General features: G+C 31.3%; 1 protein-coding gene across 1 annotated transcript; it reads right to left on the bottom strand.

Annotated features, from left to right (window-relative positions):
* Positions 1-1,638: 1,638 nt before the first annotated feature.
* LOC134693459 (mucin-like protein) lies at positions 1,639-21,228 on the bottom strand. Its single transcript, XM_063554290.1, has 7 exons — positions 20,913-21,228; positions 15,182-15,370; positions 11,710-11,880; positions 8,591-8,700; positions 3,881-3,924; positions 2,569-2,765; positions 1,639-1,752 (listed from the first exon to the last, which is right to left on the bottom strand). The coding sequence occupies exons 1-6, from the start codon at positions 21,115-21,117 to the stop codon at positions 2,756-2,758; spliced, it is 729 nt and encodes a 242-aa protein (XP_063410360.1). The 5' UTR covers positions 21,118-21,228; the 3' UTR covers positions 1,639-1,752; positions 2,569-2,755.
* Between the last annotated feature and the right edge of the window lie 212 nt (positions 21,229-21,440).

Consider the following 21,440-nt stretch of genomic DNA (forward strand, 5'->3'; position numbering starts at 1 on the left):
CCCTGTTTAGTTTAAGACTATTTATTGTAAGAGTTATCTCCCCAGACACTGTTTATTTGTGGTAAGATCTCCTCCGTAAAAAAAACTAAAATTTACCAAATTGTTCGCTATAACCATTGTTTAATTGTTCTATTTTGACGGAAGCGATACGAAGACTTCATGAGATAGTTTTTTGCCCTAATGCATTTGAAATTAGTGATATGCAATTCTAACTGGTAAACAGTTAGTTATAGAGACCTAGGGTCTGATGATTTTAGGTCCGTTGGGTCAAAGAATAGTAAACTTTGTCAAAGTCAAATTCTAAATTTCAGGAACTCAATTTTCGGCTCTCCCTTGACACCATTTGCGAGTATGGTCTTGAGGAAACGATGATAGTCCGTCGGAAGGGGACGATAAATGGCTGACCCGTTTTTTAGAGAGAGCCATATCTCTTGCACGTAAAAGACACCCTTGTAGATTTCGAAAAAGAGTAGGCTAATGCCGCTACAAGGCAGAACTCGCACCCGCAAAGTGGAAAGGGATTAATATAAGTTGCAAAACTTGTTTCCCAATCCACTATAAATAAATATGTTTAAACTAATTTCTGACTTTTTGTTGTTTCTTGACTTACTCTATCACTTTTAAAGATATACATAAAAAAAACTTGCGTAAAATTTCGCCTAATTGTGATTCAGATATGATACATTTGGTCTGAAACAATTCAATGAATTTCTATAAGAGTTATTGGATCTGATACGATTCAATTTAAGGTTAATTGATTATTACTCCAACGTGGTACATGATAATGCCAAAGGGTCTTTTGCAAACTGTTTTTTATCCCGTGAACAAATATCAACCGGAAGTGACCTTGAGTAAACCGGAAGTAATTATTTTCGAACTTCTTTCATAGTAAAGTCCATCAAAACTGAATATTTTTTAAATATGCATACATAAACCGATCACTTGAGACAGGGAGTGAATGTTACTGAACCGGAAGTACCTTATTTTCCTATATTTCGGGAAAAGTATATAGAAACCCTATATATTTGGAATCAGTTTAAAAACAACTATCATGTGAGACTGGAAGTGACATTTTTAAACCAGAAGTTGACAATTACCTCCCTTATTTCAGGCATAAATGCATAGAATCATTTATTTATAAAATCAGTTGAAGAAAAACGTTGCGTGGATGCCAAAAGTAAAACTGAATAAACCGAAAGTAGCTTCTCATTAATAACTTATGAAAATGATATAAAAAGACTTTCAGAGAACAATAGGCTTTTGATTATTATCAATTATGATAGGAATTGTTCCATGAAACTTCATTTTAGTTCAACAAATCTTCAAAAATTAATTTTCGAAAATTTTAAATTTACATTAGGAAATGTGCTTGTATAACTTAATTTTGTTATGATTATGATACGACTTTGACGATTTTTACTTCAAATTTGTATAACATTTTTAAGAAATTGACGTGAACTTCATGTTTAATTGGGTATACTGTGGCCGAGTTGGCTAAGAAGTTCCGTATCACAAGCCTGTATTTATTGAGGACGTGCGTTTAAAATTACAACGACTACAATAAATTGCTAAAAGACTAATATCAGCTACTGTTATATGTACTAGACGATTGAGATTTGAAATAAATTTATTGTATCATTCCTTTTCATACATTTTGTCAATTAATTCATTTAAAAAGTTAACCGCACTTTCTCTTCCATGATGTCCGTCTTTGTGACTGGTTTGTTGTGATGTAGAAATATTGTTTGAAACCTGTAAAATAAGAAAAACATATGGACACTTAATTTCTATTGCAAATATATTTTTTCTAAATATTAAGAAGTGTTATTCTGATTTTTCATGAATTATTTATTCAACGTTACGGGTCATACATTTAGAAATCGACACTTTACTTCAGATTCATTTTCTAGATTTCGCCGATTATAATTTAAAAAATCATTGATCAAACAACAAATGTTCTTTCACACAATTTTTAAATAATTTGAACTGACATCTTCTTTATTCAGGTAAACTTCTGAAATCTTTTTTCAAATTTTCAAATTCTACATTGTTTGTCTGTGTTCGCTGGTAAATAAGCTTGGGAATTAATAATCGATGTTAAATTCTATGACTGTTGAAGAGTGTACTTCAGTGATATTTAAAAAGATATGATGCTTTAAGTCGAAAGAGTTAAAAAATAAAAATAATGATAGATTATAGAGCTCCTTTTCGAGATATTTGGTTTTTTTTCAATGGCGGGAAAAGGCTGACTCGGACTTTTACATTATGTTTGAATTGGTATTAATCAATTAGAGGAAAATCAATTCGGAAAGTTCATAATCACATGGCAAAATCAAATAACAAAACACATTAAAAACGAATGGACAAGAATCCTCATATTTAATGAAACTTTGGTAAAAAAAAACTTTCAGGAGCCATTGAAGACTTATATGTTAAGATAATGTATTATGGTGCATCATACTTTACCCTTTATCGTTTGAAATAAACCAAACAGAATGATTCAATAAACGGTTATTACTTCAAACTTTAAACAACGAACTTTCTCTTAGCTACGACTGTTATACTTACTGACATGGTTAAGGGTAAATCAAATCTGTCTGATGGATTTGTTCGTAAGTAAGACCACAGGAAAGCACAGATAGTCACCAAGAACACACACCCACAGAAGATACCAATGAAAATAGGGATGTTTTTAACAGTTATTATATCTATGAAATCATCAGTCTGTGTTGAATTTGATATATTGTTATTAACGTCAAGTGTGGCTAAAATAAAAATAATAAAATGTTAAAAACGGTCATGCTTCGTTAACTATAGAATGCAGCTTTTACGTTAATGCTATAAAGACAAATCTTTGTTTGGCTTGCTTGCTTTGTATGTATAAATAAATGTAAAAGCTGTAAAAATATATAAAAAAATACCGTATTATATACATTTGACAGTTACCTAGCTATTAAAGACATTCAAGTTTAAAGGATTAAGTAATATTCAGACAATGCATGTGAAAATTACAGCTACGATGTGACTTGTGTTATCAAGTTTTGAGGCAGAGAAGACCGTTATTTGATTACAAATTTGTATTTGATCACTGGGTGTATAGCATGTTATCAATAATGTACACAAATTTTGAAATGTTTAGAGAATATATGCATATATGTACTTTATGTCCTATTCAAAACAAAGTGCTTTCAAACCTAAATCTGTTGAACAATTACGAACAATAAATATTCGTTTAATAACATTGTGTTTATGACTGTCTAAGAGCGTAATTATTTCCTCTATACTAGTTTCGGTTCTTTTCCATTTTTCAAACCTTCCATTTGATCATTCAAACCGGTGCCTAACTTGTCAATCCGGTGCCTAACTTGTCAATCCGGTGTCTAACTTGACAATCCGGTGTCTAACTTGTCAATCCGGTGCCTAACTTGTTCGTTTATGAAACTGGACTTTCGGTATTCTAAACATTCCCATAAACGCGGAAATTGGTTTTATGGAAACAGATGTACATTTGAAATGTACATTTAAATTAAGAGCAAAAGTAGTTTACCGCTTTTCAGTATTCATGAAATGATAGATAAAGTAAAAAAAAATATGGGTAACAAACTAAAAACGGGGGAGACACATCAACTATGAGTTGAAAACAACGAAAACACAGAAATACAACAAAAAAAAAACATACATAGAATGTTATTTTGTTTATAACGACTGCCATATTTTGACTAGGTACTGGATATTTCAATAAAGACATGGTAGGTTGAACCTGAATGTATTGCCAGCACAACCTTCCGTTTATATGGAAAAAAAAATCTTACTAAATAAAAATTATAAAAAAACATAACTCAGTCTTTATTACATTCCTTAAACTAATAAAGAAACTTACCTGGCACAGTTCCATTGACAACTACATCTCTCTGTTGCATTTTGCTGCAAATATCAATAAGGTTATATATATATATATATATAAATATCTTAAGATAGCAAATTAGAAATGAAAAGAAATTTAAAACAAGTACATGCTGTTAAAAGTAAAATTACAAAAATATTGAACTCCGAGGAAAATTTAAAATTGAAAGTCCCTAATCAAATAACAAAATCAAAGGATACAACACATCAAACGAACGGACAACAACTGTCATATTCCTTACATGGTAGAAGCATTTTCAAAAGGTAGAAACAATTTATTTACCTACAACATATTTATTAAATTTATATATGTAATTTTTTTGGTTTTTGTTTTCGCTATATTTCATGTTTTGAAACTCGTTTGGTGTTATCACTTTTTAGAAAAAGAGGGAGTCGAGTTTTCTGTTTGTTTGTTTTGATCACATCTACAAACAATCTCCGGCGCAAAGTTCATACCCATTCCATATATGCTCCGCAATACTGCACTTCATATTGAACGGAATGGATATAATCTCTGCTTTTTTTTTTATAAAAACGAGGCTTTGTCTAGCAATTCTATCCTTTTTCGACCCGGGTACACGTGAAATCTATGTTTTCTACTAATGCAACTCTTTAAACGGTTATTTATGTGATATTTTAAGACCAAAATAAGAATAATAAAATCAAAATTGTGGACGTAAAATAAATTCCACGATTACGAACTCTTGAATCACCCCAGTAACCATAGGAAGCCAATGTAAAGCTCAACGTATAGTCAAGTTGCAATTTACTGTATAATCTTCACTCATTGTCAAAACAAAGACTCAATGCTTTCCATATTTTCCAGTAGCGAGACAATTTGAAACGCAACAATTGACAATAGAAACGTCTGAAAAGGAACAATTTGCTGTCATTGCAACAACACACATAGATTTGTATCCCAAAATAATTTTGATGAATACTGTATATGAATATTGCATAAGAAATACAGGATAGGACAAAACCTGTTGAAAAGTTGCTAAAAGTTTGTTATTTATTCCATAACTACATCTATAATAATCAACTTACTTTTGTTATATATTTCAAATCTTGAATGAAGAATTTCGTCTTGGATTGGCACTATTTTGAAAAGCCTTAAATTGCTGATACTTTATATAAAATTTTACCATTTTGTTATATCGGTTAACCGCCTTTATTTAACACCGTAACTTCACACAAGAGAAGGCAGATGCAGTCTACATATTCTAACCTTTCGAAAGTGTTGATTATATATATATCTTCCGGTCCCGATGACAGCAATGTAAATAGTTTGGTTCAATTTTGATGTTTTTATCATAAACCTTACATTTAGTATCCATCTACTATTACATAATACCGAAAGTTAATCAACAAAAAAAGAGAAAATGCATTACGTCCTTTTCGAATGAATATGTTTTTGGATGTAGACATGTTGCTTAATGTAGTGGTTCATTGCATCTGAAACTATTTTTTGTTAATGATTATTCATAACGTGTTTCTTGATTTCATTTAAATATTTTTGGCTGTAAGTGTAAATATTTGAGAATTAGAAATGATCTGATAAACCCTTTGTATATGGCAATGTTATTGGTTTCCTTGTAAATAACAGTATCTATAATATATTAAAAGGATAATAGTAGATACTAAAAAATATCGAAAAGTAGAACATATTACACCAGTCAGAAACACACAACTCCCATAAAATAGGTGGGTTAAAAAGAAGAAGAAAACAACACATCTAGACAAATGTTGAATAGTAATTACAAAAAGCCTGTCTTGGTCTGCATGATGACCGCACAATTGAACAAGGAAAGTCGTATCGTTTACACCAACCACAAACACACCTCCACAAATTGTGGTTGACTGGCACGCACTATGTTGGTGTTAAACTCTTTGTATGTGCCTATCTACACAAAATATCGTCAGAGCAAGACCCACAGTGAAAAAAGCATGCACACTCCTGCATAATGACACCAAACCTTAACATGAAAAGTAAAACAGTCATACCAAACAAGAACAGCCAACTCCACCAGAAATAGGCTGGTTAAAAAAACTGAAAAAGAACAAAGAGGCAGTCTGGCACAAAATATGGTAGGGTTAAACCAATTACACGAGTACAAAAACAACTTACCCTATGCCAATCTAGACCACATGTCTTAAGTACCGCATAAAAAAGACAAGCATAGTCCTGCATGGTACCTGCAAAGCTAAACAAGAACATTAAAGATGCTTCAGAAAAACCGGTCAAAACGATTGATTGATTAATTGTTGGTTGCTTTACGTCGCATTAGCACCAAAAGGCTATATCGCGGTGATCTGTCAAAATGAGCTTGCTTCCACAAACAGTAACCATGGTTTAGGTAAATTATTAACATATGTGAGTCAATACAGTTTGGTTGTATTTTTCCATATGTACCGACAAAGAACCTTTCTGACTAGTGTAAGTCCTACAAAAGTATAAGTATTCTTTTGTTTTTGAATCAGCAAATTTAGAAAGAGTATAGACAATAACTGGTGAGTGTCTTTAAATATCAGCTGTGAAACAGGAGAAATAGTTCACTCACTACTGGGTTAAGCCTCGTATAAATACAGATCTTAATAACAATGGTTGAGAAAAAAATTATACAAACATAGCAAACAAGCCAAACAAAGATTTGTCTTTCTAGCATAGATGTAAAAGCTGTAAACTATAGTTAACGAAGCATGACCGTTTTTAACATTGTATTTATTTTTATTGTTAAAAAATAGATAACAACTTAAATATTCCTGAATAGGTACAGGCATTATCTTTTGTATGAAATGGTGGATGAACCTGGTGTTATAGTTAGCTAATAATATCACTTATATGACAGTCGCATTCAATTACATTATATTAACATTGATGCGTGAACAAAACAAACAGACATAAAAGGTCAAAATGTCAAAAATACAGCAGTCAATATTTTGCTACAATCCTAATCACAGTAAAATCTGACTAAACCGAACCCTTCGGGACAAGATTTTGTTCGGTTTTGGCAGGTATTCGGTTTAATCAGGTTCACAACGCATATATTGTACAATGTGATATGATTGGTCTTCAGAACAAGTTTTGATTAGACAGGTTTCAGGTTTATTCAGGGTTCGGTTTAATCAGGTTTCACTGTATTACTAGAAAAGTATACAAAGTATGTCCGAACTTGACCACTGGCTATAAAACTTGCGAAAGTCATGACATCCAACCATTACTATAAACTGGAAATGACACTTTATAAATTTGGTACGTCCGAAACGTTAAACGTCTAACAGATATTACTTGTGTGAAAAAGGAACTAGAAAATGCACGTTAATTTGTTGTTTGAATTTTTTAAGATCTTTTAGACAGAGATTTCAGCAATTTGGAAACGATTTTAAAGAAGTAGTTGTGGTTTGGTCAATGAGGAAAATATCAATTCGAAACGAAATGAAATAAATATTTAAAGATCCTATACCAGTTTTAAAATCATAACATTAAAAAAGAATTTATAGGTTTATTACTTGTGCGTGGATCGTTTCTATAGGGTTATCAACGTTAGCAGGATTATAATTTTATACGCCATACGCGTGTTTCATCTACATACGACTCATCATTGACGCTCAGATCAAAATAGTTATAAAGCTTAACAAGTACAAAACTGAAGAGCATTGAGGATTCAAAATTCCAAAAAGGTGAGCCAAATACAGCTAAGGTAATATATTCCTGAGAAAAGAAAATTCTAAATCAAATCTGCTCTATAAGCAAAAACGCCAAACATTTTATAATGTAATATACCGTCTGCTTGGGAAACATCATCATATAATTTGAAATTTAAAGCTGTAAAATTGTTACCATGAATGAGGAAATCAGTAGAATACATGTCTGTGTTCCAATTATGTCAGAACCGTTGCCAGTAGACTATTAGTAGAGTGGTATTATTCACGAACTAACCAGTTCTGTTGTCTTGGTATGAATCAAATCATACATTTTCCTTCTCTTAATTTCGATAGGATAAATTTTGTAAATAAACTTTTTCTACAACGTAATGTTTACTTGAGGCAGTTTTGCTCTTCGGTGTTAGCCCTTTTGATATTTCATATTTAAACAATGAGACGGGTAATATAGCTATCAAAGGATTTTCTCCTACTTTTCCATGTTCATGTAATCTTGAAAACTAAGAAGAAGATGACCGTTTCATGCTTTGCCTAGCAGGATATTCACTACACCCTTTCTTATCCAATGTTGTTGTAATCGTGAATAGAACGTGTTCGTTGTTTACAATATTTTTGATTTTAAACACTATGTGTGAATTTTTAATTAACACTTTATAAGTGAGTGCATGCGTGGAAAGCTATATGATCAAAAGGGGTATAAAAGATAAACTTCAACTATGCCTAAGTAAAGTTGAACTTTCCTATTTTTTTTTTTTTTTTTTTAATCTATCAACAAATAATTCATCTTCAAAACTCTACCTTTTTTTATTAAAATTTGTAGTATAGCTTTTATAGTATTATATGATCTAGGCTTTACGCTATTGATATTTGAAAATTTTAATCCTTTTCGCTAAGACCAAAATGACACAGAACTTAAAAACTATTAGTCAGTATACGACCGTCAACAATGAGCAAATACTGCAACAAGATGCAAAGTTTTGTGAATACTTGTTCAAGTGTTTATCATATGTTGTTCAAGAATTACCTGTGCACTATTCCATGACAAACGTTGTTTACTAAAACAAAAGCATGCACCAATGTCGTCACGTCGAATCCAACCTCCGGCGCAGTTCATAAGGGTATCATCTGTCAATCCTATTAACAATAAACAATGATTATGCAAATATATATAAATTGTTCGTTTGTACAAAATAACATTCCTACATGCAGAATTATTGTTCTGGTAATTGTTTTTTTGCTAACTAAACAAATAAGAAAAGTCGTATCCTGTTAGCCTGTCACATGTACATATGTTTATGCATTGCAGATATATACATTAAACTGATTTTTTTATGACATTAGAAAATTATTTCAGAATAAATATAAGTGTTAAATTTAAATAAAATCTTTACTTATATTATGAACTCACTATCAAATTGATCCAAAATCTTTACCAATATTATGAACTCACTATCAAATTGATTCCTAATCTTTGCCAATATTATGAGCTCACTGTCAAATTGATTCCAAGTTTTGACCTATATTATGAGTCACTATCAAATTGATTCCAAATCTTTACCAATATTATGAACTCACTATCATTTTTTTTTTCAAATCTTTACCAATATTATGAACTCACTATCAAATTGATTTCAAATCTTTATCAATATGATCAAACTCACTATCAGATTAATTCCAAATCTTTACCAATAGTATGAACTCACTATCAAATTGATTCCAAATCTTTACCAATATTATGAACTCACTATCAAATTGATTCCAAATATTTATCAATATTATGAACTCACTATCAATTTGATTCCAAATCTTTATCAACATGATGAACTCACTATCAAATATGCATAAAATATTTACCAATATTATGAACTGACTATCACATTGGTTCCTACCACAAAAGTGCAAAATATAAGATTGAAGGTTTTTATTTATGTTTTTTTTTGTAATTAATTATTTTTGATGATGAAACATGTGAAATTACAAACTGCAGTATTTGATACACATTATAAATATAAAGCAATACTTGAAAGATTAATGAAGTCATCAGGATATAATTAGTTATAAATATAAATATTACAAATGATTTTGTTAAATATTTAAATAAAAGCTATTTCGAACAAATGCCATTTCTGATCCATTTTTACTTTTTGTAAAAGGGTTAAGAAACATTGATTATTTTTCTATATTAATCCAATATTTTAGATATTTAACCCCACCATATTTTGTGAGGGAGTTGTTCTTACCCCTACATTTGTAAATATAATGTAAGAGTAACAACAAAATATATTAACTGTCGACAAAATCCTCAGACACTAAGATTGAAGTTTATAGATTTGTAAGTTAAACAATGCTGTTTAACTTTTTAATTTGTATATGACCTGATAAAGTAAGATTGCTATCAAAATATTGACCTTTATGCTGAATATCTGTATGACTCTAACAACTAGAGTAGCTTAAATACCCGTATATTGATCATTTGTGAGAAGAAAAAAAATGTACACATACTAATGTGTAGAACATACATGTCTTTAACATGGATGCAGCAGAATGAGATTGACGTTAAGCAACCAACAATCAGTCAAGCAATGGGTGCAGTAGAAAGAAAGTAATTGATATTAAGGATGTTCGCTTGTCATGTTTTTGAGTTTTTGTCAGATTTTAAGAATCCTCTGGTTTTATCCACTTAAATGCATTAAAACAATTTCCCCATTAACCCCTATTATTCTTTTAAAAAATATTTAACATGTATAATGATAAACCATTTGGTAAAGTCTCATAAAATCCTTGTTATTTTTTTATGGTTTTAAGCACTTAAACTTGTCAATGATAAAGCTATGAAAATTCAAGAGAGATCATTTCCCGCCAAAATTTCAATGGTTAATATCTCGAAATCAAGCACATTAACCTATATTTTTACTTTGCTCTTTTGGTTCCTTTAATAATCCCCTATCAATATATACTAATGTTATGAATTGCCTGTTGTTTTAAATATGGGTAGCGAACCTCTAAAAGTGATATCGATTTTGATCTGAGCGTCACTGATGAGTCTTATGTAGACGAAACGCGCGTCTGGCGTATAAAATTATAATCCTGGTACTTTTGATAACTATTTACACCACTGGTTCGATGCCACTGCTGGTGGACGTTTCGTCCCCGAAGGTATCACCAGCCCAGTAGTCAGCACTTCGGTGTTGACATGAATATCAATTATATGGTCATTTTTATAAATTTTCTGTTTACAAAACTTTGAATTTTTCTAAAAACTAAGGATTTTCTTACCCCAGGAGTAGAATACCTTAGCCGTATTTGGCACAATTTTTTGGAATTTTGGATCCTCAATGCTCTTCAACTTTGTATTTGTTTGGCTTTTTAACTATTTTGATCTGAGCGTCACTGATGAGTCTTATGTAGTCGAAACGCGCGTCTGGCGTATAAAATTATAATCCTGGTACTTTTGATAACTATTTACACCACTGGGTCGATGCCACTGCTGGTGGACGTTTTGTCCCTGAGGGTATCACCAGCCCAGTAGTCAGCACTTCGGTGTTGACATGAATATCAATTATATGGTCATTTTTATAAATTTTCTGTTACAAAACTTTGAATTTTTCTAAAAACTAAGGATTTTCTTACCCCAGGAGTAGATTACCTTAGCCGTATTTGGCACATTTTTTTGGAATTTTGGATCCTCAATGCTCTTCAACTTTGAATTTGTTTGGCTTTTTAACTATTTTGATCTGAGCGTCACTGATGAGTCTTATGTAGACGAAACGCGCGTCTGGCGTATAAAATTATAATCCTGGTACTTTTGATAACTATTAAATGAGTAAAACATTTCAAATGAGAAAATCGTAAACGCTAGATTCAAGAACAATCTAACAATTGAAACACAAATATGACACATATCAACAATCGACAATTTTAGGGTTTAAAGGGCAGAGAATAAGGAGAAAGATGAAAAAACAAAGGAAATAATATAAGTAATTGAGAAACCTAGGCAAAAAAATAAAAAGAAATGGCAAAAATAACGTGTAAAAGAGCAGATACATGTAACAGTTGCAGAAAGAATTAATACCGAAATAAAAAATATCTCAACCCCTTCCAGGAGTTTATGTATCTCTAAAAGATTTTTATTATGATAATAACCTGGACAACAGCTGGATTGTGTGCAATTTATGTGATCAATACTTTTTCCTGCGCAGTTTTGTCCGCCATATTGAGGATGTGGATTAGAACATTGTCGATGACGTAGACGGGTACCAACACCACACGTGACACTACATGGTTCCTGCATCCAAACACTCCATTTACCATCAACTGGAAATATACACCGCGAATTTAAATATTCAACAAATTGCAAATTTTCAAACTTTACCAAAATCACGAAAATAAATATCCACGAATATTTCAGTTTTCCTCAAACCACAATAATAAGAACCCACGAAAATAAATGAATCAAAAGTATAAGTTTTTATCTATAGGAATTTGCAAGACAAAGCTTTCAGGGTGCGGTATAGATCATTAATTAGTTTCACAATCTATATGTTTTATAATTTCGTTGTTTACAAACAACATTCAAATACCATTTCACAGTAAGTTGAAGATCTGTTGTAAAGGGAAAAGTTAGATAACCATTTTGGACCACGTGTTAAAAAATAGAAACCCAAAAGAATACTTAGACTCTGAATCGGTGAATTGCACAAAATAATATGTCTCACATAGTGTTGTGAGTTGTAGTTAATTGTAATCAAATAAATAGTGAGTTTTTTTTAAATTAGAAAGTTGTATATTGTATTTATCAACCACGGAAGCTTTGATGGTAACGTCTAAGCGTGCCTGCCTCGGTGTTGTGTAGTTACCAGAATGGTAAATTAAAACCTTGAAAACTGATTTACTTTATGTATATGGCATTTAGGAGGTAGGACATAAATTGGACGGCTCGGAGTGAGAATATTGATTCCAGTTAGGTTGACATTGGCGAACTGTTTTCTAAACTTTCATTGTGTGCTAACAAGTGAAAAATTCGACTCAGTATATTAGTCAAGTGAAAGAAGGCATAATGTTTATGCAATTCAAGCATCTCCTAAGCCTGATCGAATATGCATTTAAGCTCATATTTCATGTTTAGCAGCCATCCATTATCTCCATCATACAATCCCACAAAAATAAATGTGTTGGGTTTTCATTCAATTGATCTCAACGTTTATTTTTACAAATCCGCGTTTGTTCGCTTTGATTAGTTTTAATTTGTTCATATTTCACTCTTCTAGCATAAGTTGTCCATCAATCTGTTGTTCATTTTCATCAACACTGACATTTATTGCCGCAACGTAAACAATATCAGACGAGATCTTTGTATGGTACAGGTCGCCAAAATGCATCTCGAATTATTTCAAACTGCTTTTGTTTTAGAAAAAGCGCATTGACTATAAGCAGAAAATATGTTAGTTATTTAAATGGTTTAAGTATTATGTGTTCGCCATTATAATCATCTAACTGCTAAGATCATTAGATTACTTTCGTATGTTCATATTTACTGTTGCTATTGACACAAATCTGAGTACAATGCGTCAACCTCGAGTTTAAATTCACTGATGGCAAAATACGTGCACAATGCAGGATGTTTTCATTGTATTTATATTTAATATAAATTGTTTTTAAAAACAAAAAGTAAAAAAAAAATTGTTTTTTTACAAGTCGTCAAACTGCGATAACGTAAAAAAGGTGATCATTTTCACTATGAAGATCAGCTTGTTTTTGTTTGTATGACAAACTGTAATAGACTATTTAATAACTTCGGTACTGGCATGAAAATACGGATTTTTTGTGTTATTAAATTTAGCTGTTACAAAAGGTTAGAAATTATTAATTAAGGAATGTATCTCCCTCTTGCAAATCTCTTATTCCTTTCACGGATTTTGCTATACTTTTTGGGACTTTTTTTTTTATTATAGCTCTTCATCTTTTATATAAGCTTTGGATTTCAAATATTTTGGCCACAAGCTTCACTGAAGAGACATGTATTGTCGACATGCGTATCTGGTAAAGGAAAATTGATACCGTTAATGTTAGTAAACTATATATAACGGTTCACAGTTACTGTTTATTTTTGGTAGCAATGCCACTGTGTGTGGTAGATATATAAATTGTTTTTAATAAAACCAACCATAATATTGCAGTTTTTTGCTTTCTATTCATAATTTTATGTTATGATATTTTGATTAATGAGGTTCATATTGACATGCTGGTTCAAGTAGTGTTTGTTTGGGGGGCAGCCGGAGAACGCCACCGGTGTTGGGAATTTCTCGCTGCATTGAAGACTTATTGGTGACCTTCTTCTGTTTTCTGTTCTATGGTCGGGTTGTTGTCTCAATGACACATTTCCCAGTTTCCATTCTCAATTGTATTCTCATTTTAACGGACATTGACTGTACATCGCCTGAACCAATTCAGAAATATGACAGTTGTTGTCCATCATTCTTTTGACGTGTTTTATCTTTTCATTTTGCCATTTGATTAGGGACTTTCCGGTTTTGAATTTTCCTCGGAGTTCAATATTTTTTGTGATTTTACTGAATGGAAGGTAAGTTTCAAATTGTTGAAAATAGTTTCTGTTTTACCTAATAATAGAACTAGCTTTATTAAATACTTGTAGATAAATTACTTCCGTTAAATTTTTAAAAATCTAATAATGTGTAATTATTCCCTCTCCTGAGTAAAGTCATCAAAAAATTGAAATAGAAATGACAAAGCATCGTCGTTTTTAAAATTATTCAGCAGTGACGAAATTGATCAACACATTGTGAAAACTAAAATCACAAAAATACTGAGTTCCGAGCAAAATTCATAGTAAAAGTCCCTAATCAAATGGCAAAACAAAAGCTCAAAGTCATCAACCAAAATGGACAACAACAGTAACTGTCATATTTTTAAATTGGTAAAGGCATTTAATTAGAAAATGATGAGTTAAATCTGGTTTTAGATCTAGCTAGACCTCTCACTTGTATTAGTTACCCTTTCTTACATTGCTTCTTTTTTTAAAGTTATTTTTACTTTCGGGCATTGAGTTCTAAGTTTGGACTTCTATGTAATGAAGTTTGCTGTAACGTTTCAAATTGTCAATGGAAACAGTGTTAACTCGGTTCTTTTTCGTGTATTTTGCATAGTGATGTTTTCCCTGTCAAATCCACAATGGCGAAAAGAACGGTTCATTTAAACATTTGGTGTTGCACAAAAATAGTATTAGCACAATTGAGGAAGAAACTTTATCATGATAACAAGGTCCTTGTTAATCATTAGATCAAGCAAAAAAACAAAAAACAAGGATATTAAAAACGATTGGTTTCAATAAAAATAAGTTGAACCCATCACATGTTTACATGTATGATAGAAATCAGACACAACGCCAAGTGCTGTCTTGATTTATCTCTGTAAGTTTTGTTTCTTTTCATGGAATATGTGTTCCCGTAAGATCTTGAAAGTCAACAAAATTGAAGCGTGTTTTTTTGTTGTTGCAGATCGTATGTTGACCTATTTATTTCTATAGTTCTTTTGTTGTTGTTTGGTTGCTGTCTCCATGACGTACATGTTCACCTTTAACCTTCTTATCCTTACTTACCGGAACAGTGTTCATTAAAACAATGTCTTCGTAAAATCTCCGTTTCATTATCTACACATTGAACATTCTGTGGACATATACTGGTTCTGATCCCTTCCTGTACACCAATACCACATGTCTTAGAACACGATCCCCATTGCCAGGCACTAAATCTTGTATTTATGCCATCACCATATTTTAATGAATCAGCTAAAAAAGTGTGAATGCTTGAAATATATTTTGTTCTATATATTCTAAATTAAACATTTAGTTAATATTATGTTGTGTCCCTAAATACATATCAGTTTCCTGAAACATACACATCTTTTGTTCGTTTGTGTTTGATGGCTAATTGGATCCTGCGTTTTGTATTTTCGAAAGTCAGCTTCCTTTAAGCTATCTGTCCAATACAAATTTACCTATTCGTATCATTATTATTTTTTTCGTGTTTTCTAAAATATTGTTCTGCATAATATATGTTCGAATGGAACACAATAGTAGATTAAAAAAGTTCCTGAGAACTTCAATTACCTGATATGTATTCCTTCTCCATTAATTAACTTACAGGAACACAAAACACCATACAGTGTGTTTCTATAATGACTCGAAAGTACACATAGAGTAATTATCAAAGGTCATGTATATCATGCTATTGTTTACACCTGAGAGCATTTTAAAAAGTAAGCACGTGTAGTTTCTTCAAAAGTTAACATACATTCTGTGAAATGTATGAAGATAGAAAACAGGTTGTTAATCTTTCGCATATAACTGATGACGAGTATTTGTTTTTATCCAGAGGTTTGAAATTCGTTCCTTCACCGTCAGTCAAAAGGGCATAGCAGAACTTTTTATACAAATTCGAAAATTTCGAAACAATCTCAGTCTTTCACAAAGGTTCGGCATATCTTCTTTGGTAAATGATGAATCATTAGTCATTAAAAAAGCCGATAAAAGTAACAATTTTGTTGTTTTAAATAAGGTCAATTACCTTCTTGAAGGCGATCGCCAATTAAATACTCAACATTACACCAAATTGGAAAACTTTGACCTAAAAGCACTTAGATGTAATATCAATACATATGTCAAAGGCATGTACACCAAAGGTGTTATAGATTACTCCATATTTAATTACCTTAATAATGGTAATCAAATTGATTATGGGCCTGGGTATATGCGTATCTTTCCTAAAATACACCGATTAAATGAATCAGAATTAGTAAAAATCAATAAATATGGGTTTAACATTGACAACATAATTCCGCCATGTCGGCCAATCATATCTCAGATTGGTACTGTCACAGAATTTATTGGACGCTACATCGATTATTTTTAGTACCTATGGTACAAAAACAACACACATATATAAAGAATACGTCTGATCTAATATAAAAGTTTGAAAGAATTAAGCCTTTTGCAGATTGCTGGCTGTGTAGTTTTGATGTAGTATCAATGTACACTAACTGTCCGAATGATGAATTATTATCGGCAATTAGAATTTCGTATGATCAGTTTGTTAAATCAAATCACAAAATCAATATGCCCACCGACAGATGATTTAATCTATCTCCTCAGATCAATGAGGAATATTGAAGGTATCGTGATGATATTATATTTATATATCACGGCGATTCGAAGGAAAGAAAGGATTTGCTAGAGTTAGCAAATAATCATCATCCGTTCCTGAAATTCACACTAGAATTCTATGTTTCCTATGTTTTATTAAAACATTCAGTTGGGTTTTTTTCTTTTTCGGAAAGAAGTAAAAATAACAAAAATACGAAAATCCGAGGAAAATTCAAAACGGTAAAATCAAAACAAATCAATCGACAGGACAACAACTGTCATATTCCTGACTTCGTACATGCATTTCGTTTGTAAAAAATGGTTGATTAAATCTGGTTTATAGCTACCTAAACCTCTTACTGTTATTGCAGTCGCATCAACCTCTAATATTTACAACGATGTGTGAATAAAACAAAAAGACATAATATATAAAAATGTAATAAAATATGGGTACAGCAGTTAACATTGTGTTATAATCCTAATCAGTATAAAACAAAATATAAACATGAACTAGTGTTTGCTTAGAGAGTGCTTACAGAGAGCCGTGGTGAAGTGGTTAGTGCATCGGACAACTAACACAAAGGTTCCTGGTTCGATTCCCGTTTGGGATGAAAATTTCAGGAACTAAATTTTCGGCTCTCCCTCGACACCATTTGCGAGTATGGTCTTGAGAAATCAATGATAGTCCGACGGAAGGGGACGATAAATGGAAAGAGTAGGCTAATGCCGCTACAAGGCAGAACTCGAACCCTCAAAGTGGAAAGAGATTAATATAAGATGCAAAACTTCTATCCTAATCCACTATAAATAAATATGTTTAAACTAGGTGTTTTCTTATTAAATGATTTATCTTGATTATCCATTAAAATAAGTATTCCTTGCATTTCTGCTACACTATATATACAAGGAAATTGTCTAACGCAATTATATTTATGGAAATACTGTCACATAATTATCTTTCAAGGAATTTAGCCTACATGCAAATGATTCCTGAAATTTCTATTACATAGTTTTTATTCTAGGAACTTCTCTTACATGTTTATCATCCCTGGAGTTTTTATTACATACTTCTTATTATTCAAAGAATTCTCTTATATAGTTATTATTCCAGGAACTTCTACTGTATATATATCATTTCTGGAATTTTTTTAACATGATTAATATTATTATTCACAGAAATTATTTTTCATGTATATCATTCCAGGAATTTTTATAACATAGTTATTATCATTCCAGGAACATCTCTGAAACAAAACTCATAAAAAATTGTTAATCCTTTACATCATTGCTGGTTCTGAAGTTCCTTTTGCTATAATATAAGACTTACAACTACTAATATTTAAAGACTGCAATCGTTTACACTATTTTCTTGCTGTTTATTTATGCACCAAAAGTGGTGACAGATATATGTATCAAGTGGACATAAAAACTGACAGTTCACAAAATGTTAAAAGGAAAACTAAATATAAAAAAGAAGATGTAGTATGATTGCCAATAAGACAACTATGCACAAAAAATCAAAATGACACAAACATTAACAACTATAGGTCACCGTACGGCCTTCAACAATGAGCAAAGCCCATGCCGCATAGTCAGCAATAAAAGGCCCTGATAATAAAGACTGAGCTAGAGGAATCCCACCAAAATCTAGAGGTGATCTCATGTGCATTGAAAGTATATTGCCCCATAATACTGTTATAGAACACATTATTCATTGTGCATCTTATTATTCTAATTTGTATTTTAATCATTCTTAAGAAATAAAAATAAATGGTTCTCAAGAACTCAAGAGATCTACTTGAATTATAGTTCAGTATTTCATTACCTAAGTTAAGATAAGAGTTAATAGTTTGTGCAATGTATTTCTCAAGTATATAGGTTATGTACTTTTATAAATTTATGATACAAATGTACATTTAAACGCATTAATTTATCAAAATAGTTAAGGTCGATTTTCTTAAATTGATTTTTTTTCACGTGAGGTCAAAATTTGATTTTGTGAATATGAATATTGAAGAGTCCAAATACTGCGTTTGATTCCGATATTGCAAATTTTATATATTTGGTTTTGATGTTATATTTGTTATTCCCATAGGATTTTCATGTATTTGGTTTTGATGTTATATTTGTAATTCTCATCGGATTTTGTCTAATGCTTAGTCCGTTTCTGTGTGTGTTACATTTTAGTCGTTGTTCTCCTCTTATATTTAATGCGTTTCCCTCAGTTTTAGTTTGTTACCCCGATTTTGTTGTTTGTCCATGGATTTATGAGTTTTGAACAGCGGTATACTACTGATTATTTATTTATAGCACTTCTTATTCAAGCACGTTTTAATGGAAAGACTTTCTTAAAAACATGAATTGGTCTTATAAAGGAAACAAAACAAACATGTAGGTTTACTTCCAACATAATTTGGGTTTTTGTTAAGAAAGTTTGACACTTCCTAGCCATTTAATTTTAGATTTGGGCGTCTGTTAAATAATTCAAAATAATCTTGGCATCATTTTGCATTTAAGAATGTGCCATATTGTGCATTCAAGTTAAAGGAAAGATTAGAAATTCGTTTTGAGATCACTTCCAGTTTTTTGGTGAGGTTCTTGTAGCTTACTCTTTAGTTTTCTATATGTATGTAGTGTCTTGTGTACTTTAATCTGTGTATCTATTTGTCTTTTTCTTTATAGCCATGACTTTGTCAGTTTATTTTCTACCTATGAGTTTGTTTGTCCCTCTTGTATCTTTTAAACCTCTTTTTCGACATGACACTAATAATACAGCAATTCAAACGGTATTGGACCTAATTATTTACAAATTTTATGTCGATTGACAGGTATTTGAAATGACATTCGTAGACCATCATTGTTGATTACTATATTGGCATGAATTAACAAACTTTTCTAAAATTGTCCGTTTATAAATTGATAAATTATTTAGAAACTAAGGTTACAACTCCCTCAGGCAAAGTTGAATTTAGATGAACTTGGCTATTTATTTTAGGTATTTTTGATATATAGCTCTTGAACGGTTTCGGTATTTATACATCTACAGATTTCAAATGTTTGACTTTGAGCATTCCTGGTGAAGGTAAACCAGGAAAAGTGCTTCGAACGCATAGACATATTAAACGCGTTGTTTTCAATTTTTGTTGTCACTATATTGTTAATTTTTGCAAAAATAAAATTCAGAGGACTTATTCCTTATATTGTCATGAGCTAGGTTAATATTATACACATATATAACAAGTTGTAAACAGTGACAAGGACACATTAACTTATGTTAAATATCGTCGTTGTTACATATATTTTACCTACTAAATCATGGTGAAAGGTTGGTATTTTGATATACATTTTTACTTTTCGGTTCATCTCATACCTTGCTTAAAAACACCTGTCATATAAAAGAGGCTCATAATGGGTTGGTTACCATTTCTCTAGCATGGCGTTCATTATCACTGAACTTGTTTAGGGGCCATCTGATGGACGCATTTGAGTGCGGGAATTTCTCGCTGCATTAAAGACCTGATGGTGACCTTCTGCTGTTGTCTGTTCTATGGTCGGGTTGTTGTCTCTTTGACACGTTCCCCATTTCTATTCTCAATTTTATTTATTGTGTTTTGTCATTTACTCTATTCTTTATTTATCATGCTCTTATTCTCTATATTTATTTTGTATTGCCCCATTATTCTCTTTTGTTTTCTTTATTTTGTGGATCAACCTTTTTCTTTGCTTTATTTTCTTTCTCTTTATTCTGCACTTTGTGCCCATCATGCTCTTTTTTATCAATCCATTCTAGCCCCTCAGGAAATCTTACCAGATAAATAATTATATTCAAGTTTTAAGTGCAGTTAAACCAACATATTAAAGTGTATATTTTAATTAATTATGTTTATATACATCTGTATTGTAAATACAGGTAAATACATTTGTATCCCATTTTCAAAGGCCTATTTTTCTATCATTTAAAAAAAAAGGAAATCGTACAAGATAGTTCATTATAATCAAGTTATAAATGCAGTTAAACCATAACAGTAACGTGCATATCTTAACTAATTATGGTTATACACATGTGTTTTGTAAATACAGGTAAATAAAATATATACCATTTTCAAAAGCTTATTTTTGAATCATTAAAAAGCAGTGTAAAATTTCCAAATATGCAATTAAATGTTTATCAGAAATGGGAATCACTTACCTAATGGACTTTCCGCTTCTGGTTTGTCGTTCAAGTATGGTGCAATGATCAAAAATAAAGATAAACTTAGCAGTACAGATAACGAACTGCCAACAATTATACCAGACACACACGATCTCCAGTTAACTTGTAGCAAAAAATGATATAGTCTTTGTCTCTTGACTGAAGCAGAATTAGAGCTGTTGAAAAGCATATCATTGTCCATTTCAATTTGATTTCACAGATAACACAGATGCACATACATCTAGGCAAGAAAGACGCCTTTCATTTGACGTAAACAACATGAAAAGTGTTGCACTTGTAACTATTTAAAATAATAAATCGGTACTCTCGTGTGATGTCATTAATACTTACAAGTAAGATCCGACATCCTTATTTACTTAGATTTCACACTTACTAGCTTGTTTGTGTTATCAGGTCTTTTCACTATTCTGTATAAAGACCTGTTATATTTTCTCTGATTTTTTTTTGATTTTCTTCTTCCGCAAAATTTGTAACATGCCCTGTTTTGTGGTTTCGAAAGATGTC

This window comes from Mytilus trossulus, chromosome 12 (genome assembly GCF_036588685.1).
Source record: "Mytilus trossulus isolate FHL-02 chromosome 12, PNRI_Mtr1.1.1.hap1, whole genome shotgun sequence".
Classification (NCBI taxonomy): Eukaryota; Metazoa; Mollusca; class Bivalvia; order Mytilida; family Mytilidae; genus Mytilus; species Mytilus trossulus.